The sequence below is a fragment of the Plectrocnemia conspersa genome, unplaced genomic scaffold (genome assembly GCF_051122295.1).
Source record: "Plectrocnemia conspersa isolate PC_06_02 unplaced genomic scaffold, ASM5112229v1 ptg000013l, whole genome shotgun sequence".
Classification (NCBI taxonomy): Eukaryota; Metazoa; Arthropoda; class Insecta; order Trichoptera; family Polycentropodidae; genus Plectrocnemia; species Plectrocnemia conspersa.
This window is the reverse complement of record NW_028277177.1, coordinates 22,948,627-22,961,836: the sequence shown is the minus strand read 5'-3', so window position 1 is coordinate 22,961,836 and position 13,210 is coordinate 22,948,627. Positions and strand designations below refer to the sequence as shown.

At 30.5% G+C, this 13,210-nt stretch overlaps 1 protein-coding gene across 2 annotated transcripts in view; it reads left to right on the top strand.

Annotated features, from left to right (window-relative positions):
- heph (polypyrimidine tract-binding protein 1 heph) overlaps positions 1-13,210 on the top strand; it is a 413,796-nt gene that overhangs the window by 249,766 nt on the left and 150,820 nt on the right. Inside the window, exon 1 of one of the 2 annotated variants that reach the window (XM_088202339.1) lies at positions 11,456-11,760. The exons of the other annotated variant lie outside the window; for it this stretch is intronic. Coding sequence (XP_088058465.1) covers positions 11,746-11,760 — 15 coding nt within the window. The 5' untranslated portion in view covers positions 11,456-11,745. Of the gene's footprint in view, positions 1-11,455; positions 11,761-13,210 lie in introns of those variants that run through there. 2 annotated transcript variants of the gene reach the window in all.

The window sequence follows — 13,210 nt, the reverse complement described above, 5'->3', positions numbered from 1 at the left end:
TTTTGCACGTTTTTATTTTGCGGCATTTATTTAAAGACTTTATTAAACGTAATTCTTGTTGATCGGTAAGATACTCCGAAGATATAACAATCATCTTATATGATGAGATTGCTTGTGTAAACTTCGATATATAAACAATCTTCAGCTCTTGGATTTGTTGATGCAATATTTGAGCACTCAACTGACTCATCGTTGAAGGATATTTGCGATAGTTTATATCTATTTCTAATATTTCAACAGCTTTTATGGAGTATAAATATATTTAACAGATCATTGTCAAGCAGTAGGTATTAATAAAAAAAGTAATTATATAAAGTTTAGCGCAAAGCAATAATAAAAAATACTATTTTTTATTTAAAAACATTAAGTTATAATCCACTATTTATGATAATGAGTAAACAACACACTAAAAATACTCGAGAAATCGAGTGCATTACACTCTATAGCAAATTTAGATTCAAACGTCATAAATTAAATATCATTGAGTGTGTATCAATAGATGCAGTAAATAAGCATTCACATGCCAACAAAATATACTTAAAGTATAACAGTAAGTTTAATTATAGACTTTAATTCAGAATATTCAAAAATATTAGAATAAAGCCTAATGATTTCACTTTTTTACAAGCTTTTTTATTTATTTTTTCTGTAATCTCTTAATTTAATAATACATTTTGATCTTAATCGCTTTTGCAGTAAAACTCGGACAGAGCAAGGTTTAGATAATATAGTGAGTGCATAATAATTTTTTTTGCTTGACTTTGATGGGATTATATATATATTAAAAAACATACAATGTTTCTCATTTTTTGATCTTTAGGAATAATATTAATCATAATTTCTCGAGAATTCTCTAGTAATTTAGATATAAAAAAAGATATGTTATATATTATACAATATGTATTTATATTATTTCAGCATATATCTATTTTGGTATATAGAAAATCTTTTTACTGATTTAATTTACAATTATTTGGGTCATTATTTATGCATGAAAATTATTTTATAGTTATTTATTAACATATTTTCAATTTCAAATAAAATATTTATTATTACATACAAGCACATACTTATGACATTATTAATTTATTTAAAATACTTATAATTTGAACGAACATTTTCCAAAGACTTAATCCTTCATTTCTCTTTTTTTGTTGGCTGGAAAATATTCAAAAAAGTCAAAATGACTAGTTTACTTTTCGTTATTCTTAAAGTCGGTCATAAAACTTATTTTATCGAACAATTTTTCGGAGTAGTAATCGAAAATATCTGGCCATTTAAATATTTATGAATTTTGCGGATTGAAATCACTATTTGTCCTTAAAATTGCAGCAGCTAAAAACCATTTCAAAATGTTTGTCTAAATTAATTTTTTAACAAATAAATATTATATGAAAATCTTTGAGAAATATTAAATATTTATTGGAAAAAAAAAATAGAAAAAACTTTGAGACTAGCTATGATTATTATTACCTGAAAGACGTGAGTTCGAATCTCAAATTTTACTGTATTTGACATTATTATATAATTAATGTATTATATAATTATAATTCCGACCAATCATCACAGATTAGTTTTTACTACATTTTCTTTTTTTTTTTTTTTTTTATAAAAGTTTATTTCTTAAATAGCCATAGGTAAAATAGCATACAGATATATTAAATGCACAATACTGGTTCATAACCATTTACATTGTTTACAAATTGTTAAGTTATACAATAACATAAAAAGAATAATAAATTATACGAGAATATACTAAATTAAAGGAAAAATACATAAAACCTTTTACAAATTTAAAAAAAAATCCAAAAAAAAAAAAAAAAATTTTGGAAAAGAATGAAGCAGATGAGAAGAACAAATTATACAAAATACACAATATACAAAATAAAACACATACAAAGGTAAATAAACCTAGCCCTGTAGACCTGAAACTGATGACACTGTGATGAGCTTAACTGCATCAAAGCAATATGTGCTTAGGCATTTTATGTTTGTATTTAAATTTAAGTTTTGCTTTGTCGTAATCACCGATTCTTGAAATTAGTGGGTTTGCGTGGTCTCGCGAGATTTTTTTATAGTATTTTTCGGTTTAAACTACATTTTCTTAATCTCATGGATAAATATCGTGATAGATAAAAAAATATAAATCGAGCTAGGTCTCACAAAAGCTGTAATAATAGCTTATATTAAATGTTTTATCTATCTCGAATCAATACAAATAATAAGTTTATCTGAAGATTTTTATAATAATTTTATTTTTTGAGAATAAAAAGTTGTAGTATTTTTGGCAGCAGGTATAATTGAAATTAAACTTTGAACTGATTCTAAGTTTAAAACACCCAATGTTCAAAAAAATAAAACAAATAGTATTATTACTTTTTATTGATTTTTTCATGATTTAAAATTATGTGTGTATTAACTTCAATTTATTATACAATACAAACAGTATTTACTGAATCTTCGTAAGTTCACAATTATATTCAAATAGTTTATCTTTCACTTTACGATATTCGAATAGTTGACAATTTTTAATATGTAGAAATTCGAATCATCAAGGATGATTCTTCGACTCTAAATAGAGTATCATTAGACTCTTAGGTTCAATGCTGAATAGTTTATTATCCTAGTTAAAAACATTAATAAATGTTTTTTGACTAACACGGTTGCTTTATTGATTTTAAATTGTCACAGGTATTGTAGTGATAATTTATGGCCTTTGCTTTAAATTCTATTCCACAATTATACAATAGATGCTATATGAAAATAATTTATTTAATTTATAACTCTCAGTTAAATCAGCATTTTTTCCCACCACTCAGATTTTACGATTTATGAATCCTTTCCCACTTGCTTATTTTTTTATCCGACCCGCCCCCGACAAGGAGTTCAAGGGTGCTCGGATAAATGAAAACATCGGCGTGGTAGAACATGCTGTATACAAAGATTAAATTACGATCGCGACCTCATCAATGCGATTCCCATAATGAATCAACCTTTATCTGTGCGGCTGACGCGACTTATCACGTCGATTATGAATTTATATGCCTAGGCACGAACGACTTCATTTATGTTTCGTGTACTTTGTGTACGCCATACCTATGCACACATGTACGTGTTTGAAGATAGATTTTTTGTACGTTTTGCGATGATTCGTTCCGACTAACCCCCGGGTGAAAAATGCATAGAGCGTAGCGGGCCGCGAGTTATTCTTCATTACGCAAGTAATTATAACGAGTTGGTCGTAATAAAAATTCACGGTCGCGTTCACACGCAGCAATTATCTACAATGGTGAGGTTAACGCTTCCAGACTACGTGGTTAAATAAGAAGCTGAGCAAAAATAACAAACTAGTTAACGATGCTGAATAACCTCATATGTCTATAACTGCTGTTTCTAATAAAATAATATAAAATATTTATTATATTTTACATATAGTTGGTCTCTTTTGTATATTTTTACTATCTTTCTTAATACTAAATAGATAATATTTCATTCAATAAACATTTTTTTTTTATTTTGAAGTCCAAGGAGTATGATTTTGCAGTCAAATAGACGCCAGAAAAGCTGGTTACAGACTTTTTTAAAAGCATATATAAATAACCACAAAAATAAAAAAAAATGTAGATGCCGCTATCAGATGGTAAAGTTAAAATGGCAGATTTCGCTGGTGTGTCGAGTTGTATTATTGTCGCCTGCGATTTCCACGGTGCAGTCATGTTGTGTTCTCGTGATGCTCTCCGAACGATTCACTGAAATCATTTGTCTCCGCTGCTGTGACTCTGTAAGGTCTCTTCCGTCTGTGACCAAGTGTCACGTATTTTATAGTGCTTGTTTGAGACAGCTTTGGTGAATCGCATATAAGGATGTTTGCGAGCCAATTGCATCGCTTCTTGGACACACCTCTGAGATGTGTTTACGCTTGAATATAAACGATCCATATGACTAATCTAGCGGTCGGTCCCCAAGCGTAGAAGAACAACAGTAATGTGTACAGAAACGTGCTTTTCAAACATAGAGTAGTAGTTTTAGACGTGTAATTAACGTCTCGTGAGGGTAGTGCTCTTAGATGGTCCGTGTAATATTTCAAATTATTGCCGCAATTATTAAGATCTCTCTTTCGTCTTATGTCTCTTTTCGTTAGTTTGAATGATCGTGCAGGTGGTTGAAAACCCCACATATTGATTTTTAAATGTACAGTATTTTCTTATCAAAGTATTTAAGAAAATCTCAGCACATGTTGATTAACTTGTGTTGTATTTCTTTTGCATGAAGACTATAACATAGCTTTAAAATATTTACACATTTGTCATTTGTGTTTCATCACGAGAATTATTTTTCGAAAATTTCTCAAGAAAAATGCCAAATCGAAAATTCACAATTGCTGATTTGTGGTCTTTTTTTAAGGAAAATTTTAACTTGTACGAGTTTTTTATAATATTTTACAACCGCTGCGTTTTTAAAAAGGCGAGCCTGTCTTTCAAGCGCACAAAATTCTCAAGATTGACTCTTATAATCCTGCGATCTAGTTTATTTATAACAATTGGTGTTTTTAAAGTGAATTACTTTTCGACAATTTCATGTGGAAAATGCCAAATCGATCATTTCTCGAGAAATATGCTGATTTTTAAAGAACTTTGATATACCCTTTTTATGTTAAAATTTTTATTTGTACGAATATTTTTAATGTTTTACAAGAGATGAATTTTTTTTATACTATTGCATAAGAAAATGTCGTTTGTGTCAGATTGTGAAAAATTCATTACTTTATGGATTTAGCTTATGATGTATATGAATGTCAGAATATTATTGCTTTTTTAAACTAATTTTATCGGGCTTATCATTGATTTGGTAATATAATATATTATTAATCATATAAAAAGAAACCGCTTCGCGTGGGAGTCGGCAGACTGCAAAAATGTATGGGGGCTTTCCACCGAGTAACGCCATAAAATTTCTTGAAATCTCTCTGTAATTCAGCGGTTAATTTAAGTAGTCCTTTGATTATTTACGTGTATTACAAAAAATCCTCGTTTTATTGAAATCTTGTTTTTTAATGATCATCCAGTTTTCTAATTAATAATATAACAATACCTACATATATTTTTTTATTTATCAATATTTCTGATTTCTCGTGAAATTACAAACATTTTGTTATTGTATTTAAACAATTCTTTAATTAAAATAACCATATTCAATAAGAATATTTTTATGAAGGGTATATACATAACATGATCCTAAATATTGCTATTATGTTTACTTATTCAAAACAAAGGATTCGCAAATATATTTATGACTCATCTGATTTTTTACCTAAAGTCATTAAAAACACTAATTGTCAAAACACATTAGCTTAAATTATTATTACCGTAAAATATATGTTTTTTCTCTCAAATAATAGTACAATTAACATGTCCCTAACCTGTTGATACTATACATTTATATTCTAGCCGTTTTTTAAATTTGTTCATTAGAAAAAACATATGTTCATACGTGGCTTATCTTGTGAATAATATGATTTATTTTCAACAATAAGTCTGTTAATATGTTCTTATCAAATATATACATATTAAAAAAATAATGTTTATCTAGACTGAACTGATGATATATTGTATATGATTTAACTTAATAATTCATTTATGCAGTTCTATATTATTTTTAGCCTCATTACTACAAATCTTTAAACCCCCTTTAGTTCCAGACGAGTTGCTGTGCTAATGAACTAATTCATACATTGCCATAATAACAAAACACATCCATATGGATGTGTAATCGCGTTCACCGGCAAAGTTTCGTGATTTAATATATAAAAAAAAACTTATAAACGATATAAAAATAAACATCAAAGCGCGTTATATGAAACTAGTTACCGTAAATGTATTATATGAATACACATATGAGGGGAATATTAATTTAGCAAATGTTATCCCTATCGTCAATGTTCATTATCTTGTTTGCGAATGATTCAGTATTTTGGGGACGATTGCGTGGAATTTAATCATTTTTACGATTGAATCATGTTGTGTTTCGTGGTTTAATCCCCAACTTTTCGTTACGGTAATTTACGTAAAAGTTTCGAATGGATTCATACAAAAGATAAAAGTGATTTGCAGGGCAATTAAACAATTACGAAATAGTACGACGTATACGATGAATAATTGAGATAAATCCTGATTGGTTTTAGAATATATCACGATGGCTTTGACTATGTGCTGAATACTGTTTCTATATATTAGGGGTACCGGAAAGAAAACCATTATTTTAAACATCGTAGGTCTTATTGAAATTTTATTTTCATATTATTTTAAATATTATAAAATATAATCCCCATAGCTATCTAGAACTGTTTGCCAACTTTTAGGCAATTTTTGGATTACCGCTTTATAACAATTTGGTGGTTTCGAATTAAAATACGAATTTAAATGATTTTCGACTTCCTTCAGATTTTCCAATTTTTTGTCCCTAAATGAATGTTCCATAAATCTAAAGAGACAAAAAATCAGAAGGAGCGAGGTTTGGCGAATATGTAGGATGCTTCAAGACTTCAAAATTTAAATTGCATATTTTTTCACGGGTCATCTTTGCACTGAGAGGGTGCGCGTGGTCGTGTAACAGAATCACTCTTTTTCGGTTTATCAAATTCGGACGTTTCACTTTTAATTTCTCATTCAATCTTTCGAGTTGTTGACAATAAACTTCTGCAGTTATCGTATCACCCAGTTTTAACAGTTCATAATGGATAATTCCACGAATATCCCACCATACACACAATAGGACTTGCAAAGGGTGAGGTCGGGCTTAGGGGTCGGAACAGGTACTTCCTTCTTTGAAAGCCATTGTTTTTTTCGCACCACGTTGTCGTATACTATCCACTTTTCGTCACTAGTCACAATTTGATCCAAATATGGGTGAATTCTGTTTCTTGACAACAGTGAATCGCACGTGTTCATTCGCTCCTCTTTGTTCGCTACGGACAGCGCACGGGGAACCCAAACACCCATTCGATTAGTTTTGCCGAATTTTTTTGTGTTCTTGCACTATAGACCACGGAGCAGCAAGTTTTTGGGATAAATCCTCGATACTTTGACGAGGATTTGATTACAAAATGACCTTCAGCAGTTCATCGTCGAATTTCGAAAGTCGTCCTGATTTCGGAACGTCTGTTAAGGTCCTATCGCCAGATTTAAATCGCCGGAACCAAAACTGGCATCTGTTTGCTGTTATTACTGCTCCATAAATTTCAATAATGGTTTTAGCTGCCTTAGTTGCTTTCCAGCCTTGATCGAAAAAAAAGTAGCATGAAATGCCGTATGTATTGTTCCTTTGCTTCTGGTTTGCTAATTTTACCCTTAAGATTAAAAAAATATTTATGACGCAAAAAGAAAGCCGAGGAACAATACTATAGAAAAAAAAACATACAAATATGCTCACTCCACCGTGTCCAGGGTCAAACTGATCTCAAACAAGGAATGTAAAAAAAAATGGAATCTTTTCCGGTACCCCTAATATTTTACTTTAAATACTCTCTATCACTGTTAAATATAGCATCAGTTTAAACGTCCATAGTTTCTTCCTATTCCCAGAGTCTAGCTTTTTTTCTCTCATGTTAACGCCGGCAATTACTTGTCTCGCACACACGGGCTTAAGCGTTCATATTATAGGTACCCACCACAGTAGTGTGGAAGCGGATCTGTTAATTGTTGTTTACGTCATGCATCGTGCGCCGGAGCGGCGTTCCGCCGCGCTGATGCGCTTTCTAGGCCGCCGGTGCATTTCATTACTTGCCCTCCTTATACGGTGCATTCAGCTTATATGCGTGTGCTCAAGTTCAACATGTGCCGGCCCGTGAGACAGGGGATCGGAAACCTTTTGTTAGTCGGTCAAAAAATAATACTCTATCTCGGAATATGGAGTGATTTAATTTACATCATACCAAAATCTGTTCGCTGATGCCTATTTTATCTGCATTTTTTTAGATCGGGTTTTATCTTCACTTTGCGAATATCACTCTTATATATTGTTTAAAATCTATTTAATATTTTAATTGATAATTATTTTACATGAAAATGGTAAATCCTATGATAATTATCGTACATGTAAAAGTTTAGTTAGGTATGCTTAAACCATAATTTGAATACGTCGATCACACTACTCCCATATACAAACTTTGTTATTATCACCGAGTAATAAAACACAGCCCACCGTAGCTAGTGTGTATTGAAATTATTATTATCGCATGGAGCGAGTGGCAACCAACACAATTTTGCCGTAACGAGAATTACGTTAATTGACGACCAAGCGAGTCGGATGTTAAAGGGGAATTATCGTTTGTGCGGGGAAACCGGTCGACAGGACTTTTATATGTATGTATATATATATATATATGTGTTGTTGTAAGCTTACATGTAACTTTTCAAAAGTTCAACGCTTTTCATAGATGGGGATTTTAATTACTCTGTATAAGGGTTTTTTGCGCAAATCGTGTGGCTAATTAATTATTATGATTAACAATAAGCTTGGGGGCGCTTTAAAAAGGATGTAATATATTTAATTAATTGTTATATTTTAACATTTTATCAATATTAATAAAATAATGTAGCAACATATCTAAATAAAATTAACGAACATAGTTTGAAGTGTTTAGAATATAATGACAAACTCGACAAGTGCTCTTTGCCGTAAAAGACAAACTAATAACAAACTCACTAGCTTGTCAATAATATTCATAATCATACAATCAATAGATCAAAACTAAAATCTAACTTTAAAACATTGTATTACATTAGCTCAGTAATTGGCAACTTTACAGAAGGGATGATAAACTAATTAATCTAAGTGCAGTAAGTGTAATTATTCTTAGTTCATCCACGTATTTTTATTTAGGAATATTTGCATTTTTTTAATGTAAATATTGTGTAGAATATGTATTAGAATGATGTGGCTTTATTAGGTAATTTTGATGAAGCCGCAGAGTTTATCGTTATGGGTTTTGTTAATTAGTTTGTTTTTTGAAAATAGCAGTGCAATGAATCAATGGGTAATGCCATTGCTTATCCATTAAGTTTATGTAATAAAATCAGATTGTCAGTATAATATATTAGTATCGAAATGTTTATTTGTATATAAGACAATATGACATAAACTAGAATTGAGCAAAAAAATTTGTTAGTCCGCGTGCAGTTTGTATATCTATTTGTTAGTTCTCGTAGCCTCCAGTCGTTTTTGAAGATCAGGCTTTACTCTGTATTTTAGATGAACTTTTGCGGATCCAAGTTCAGGGGAGCTCATGTGAAAATTCTTGATATAGCGCTGGCAGAAGCAAGTTCCAGATAGAAGTGTAAATATATGCTTATAAAGAAGGCTTAGTGCTCGCCCATTTTTCGCTGCAATAGTTCTTAGATGTAATTATATTTGTTATTATCTGTATGTTTTCATACTGGGACATTTTCTGTGTTGCGTGATTATTAAAATTTGAACAAATTGTCAATCTGGCGACCCTTGAACTTATAATTTCGCACCCCAATATGCTGTTCTTTTTCTATATAATACAAACGCACTTGCATTTCAATCGCTATTATGATGCTTTTAACGTTATTTTATGTTACAACGGTATGCATAACAAAGACCTATCACACCTTGCCGGTAAGATTAATATGATTTGCTTTATGGCGCTTTTAACGCGTAAGATAAGTTTATTCTCATAACCAAAATAAAAGCTATGTACCTGCTTATGGTCGTCAAAATAAATTATTTTATATTATATATATATATTGACGCATTGGGTAAACCTATCGAGTGATGTTAGTCAGATTTTTAATAAATAAAATATATAAACGGTCTCTTCTCAAATAAATAGTATAAATTATTTCGAATTTTACGGCTGAAAAAGTGTAACCTTGCAACCAAAATAGCTGCAAGAAAAACTAGTATCCGTTTATTTTGTTAAGCATATATAAAATACTATATGTTTATAGCAATGCAGCTTTCGCTATCAAGTGATGGAATTAAACTGATAAGTTTTTAAATTTTGAGTTGAATTATTGTCGTGATGTGTTTTTGTGATGCTGCTAGACGATCTGCTAATGTGTCCGTGGCGTCGCGTTTTTCTCCGTCACATATTTTATATAGCTCCGGCGAATCGCAGATGAGGCTTAAAGGCAAAATGTTAGGGATGTTTAATGCCTTGAAAGCATAACAGCCAAATGGATGTTCCGGCGATTGTTAACAGAGAGGTGGAATAACAATAGTATTTAGCGTAGGGTAAAACGCATTGTCTATCGTGCATCTTTTCCAAATAAAGAATAGTTTATTTCGGCACTTATGCTTAGAACAGATTTTATCAACAGATATTTCGTAAAATAATAATAATTTATACACAATTGTTTAATCCTATTTATTTTTCATTGTTAAGCCTTCTTTTGGTCGATCAATTGTGCAGGTGGCCTCTAATTAATTGTGCAGGTGGTTAAAACCCTTTCTTAGAAATTTTATGCTTAGTGTAAATATATTCGTCTTATTGACTATTTGATAATACTAAAAAGTAATAGGATTTGAATTTATATTAAGTTTAAATTCAGTTTATTCAATTGTTTTGTATTTTTAAAGTTTATTTGTAATTTTATATTTTCTTATCTGATATACTTTTTTATTCGTTATTTAAATCTGTAGTTATTTTTTAAAATTACATGTAAATCATTCTGTATTGCCTTTTGTAAAAAAACATTTTTTTCAAATTTCAAAAATTTCATTGCATAATAGCTATATCATATTTTATCTAATTCTTCTACAGATATAGGTATCAGGGCTATGTTTTTCTACTCCTAAAGTAATTTAATATAATAAAAAATACGCACGATTTACAGAGCTTAGTAGTATAACACATTTATGGTAGCAACATATTAGTGATCATTGCCATAAGTTACAAACTTTTATCCCATAGAAATGTAGCTCTTTTAAAGCCGTTTTAAATGAGTGTTTATTTCATTGATTAAAAGCACAAAAAAGTCTATATAAGATAACTCGCTTTAGACAATTTTTTTAATTTGAATATTCTTTCCTTGGGATCTTCTAATAACCATCATGCAATGAAAAGTTCAGTTAAAATCTAGTCTTTTTAAAAGTCTTTCTAGTACATATTCTTGCAAACTCGTTCAGTTTATACTACGTGTTTAGTTTATCGTTAAGATATACAAAATGTTCCCCTATCTTGGTAATGCATTATTAAAATGCATTATTAGCTCTTTTCACGATATATCTACATTTTTCACGCATCCTTTATTCGATAATGATGTTTTTTGCGCTCGTTCCGCGACAGTTGTCGACGCCTGCACGCCTCTCGCGTACCTCGCTCGGACCGGGCGTCCTTCCCGCTCTCCCGCCAGACTTTTTCTTCTCTTCCTTCCTCTTCTTGCGCGGCCGACTTCAACTTGCGCTTTCATTGCTTTGCAATTGCATCTTTCATTCCGTACTCACGTGTGTGCAACGCAGCACCGCGCAGCCTCATCCTCCTCCTCCCGCTACTACTACTCCGGTTTTATCAAAGTTCAAGTTTCGTTCGTTGGTGTTAGTTGGTCTGTCTTCTGTCGCTGACACCCCATCGCGCTCTTCGCGTATTCGGAAAAGTGGAAATAGCAGAAGCTGTGGTGCTAGTTATTTATTATTTTACGATCAACCGACTGTATACGGAAGACGCTTAAAATTCCCGTGAGTGTTGTGAATTGTGCCGAAACGCCGACCAACGCCGATCTCATGAAAGACATATTGGTATGTTACGTTTTCGGCTTATATTGTATTTATATGCTGTTTCGGATGCTTAAAACAGGTTACCAAAAGTAAACCTAACCTAGTAAAAAATAATTTTATGGCTCTTTTTCAAAACTTTTATGAGCTGATACCTTACTTTTAAAAATATTATTAGATAGCACAGAGAATATATTTTCTTAAAACTACTATTCTACTTAAAGAAAACGCTGCAATAAGTTTAACTGAGCATCAGAAAGTTTAAATTAAAGTCTGTTATGCAGTATTCGAAGCCGTGGGAAAGCATTTTCAAAACAAAATGCACATTAATGAGGTTTTAAGTTAGGTTAGGCTAAGTTTTTTTTTGATTGATTATGATTAAGTATGATGCATTGTACTTATTTAATGCATGAGTTTTGCTCTTATAATTTTAATTATGAATTTCCAAAGTAGGAAAATATTAATTTGAAGTGTTTATCTTTGTTAATAAAGTGGTATATTGAGTTTACTGCTATAAGTGATTTTGTGCTTGCATTTGTAATTTGATTTTAAAGTCATTTTTATTTTTCTAGCGTAAAACTGGATTATATTTTATGTACCGCACATAAAGTCAAAAATAAATAAGTGCAATCTGAAAAAAACTAAAAATATTGCATTAACTTAAAAACGTTTCATATAAAGCCGTAAATATATAATTATATAATAAAATGATAAAAGCCAAATTAAATAAATACATAAAATTATTTTTTTACTACTTTAAAAATACAGTTTTTATCTGGTACCTGCAACTTTATTTTAATTGTTTATGGTATTTAGAAAAATTATATTGATTATTTACTCTTAATGAATAGATCCAATATGTAACATAGTCTATCACAATGAAAAATGAAAATGCAATTGATTTTTTTTGTCAACGCAAAAATGTTATCAAAAGTTTTCAAATGTAAAATAGACGAATGTAAAGTAACAAGGCTATATTAAATTAATATAACCCTCAACAATCAGTGTGTAATTATAGTATTTATGTAGCACAAAAAATGCAAAATAATTGTGAAGTGGTGGTTTAATTGTGGAATATTTAAAAGATCGTGTAAATGTCGTACCATGTGCCCTTACATAAGAATTTAACGAGCGTTGTGAAAGGTAAAAAGCTGCACCTTCCACACACATACATACATTGTATAAAATCCTTGAATCGCGTCTTTTAACGAAAGTCGTTAAATTTAAAACATGACTTACTTTCGAGTATTTCTACCATAAACTAAATGTCATAAATCTACTAGTTTCATCTATATACTAAATACAAACATATATACAATATTAATACGTTCATTTTTCAAAACGGACGTCATCGCCAATTGTAGTAGTTACGTGAGCTATATTGTGAATTATGCCACTTGAAATCAATTAAACCACTAAAACAAAACGAACATAGCGTATTATTTTATTTTGTGTAAACAATATTTTATACGTG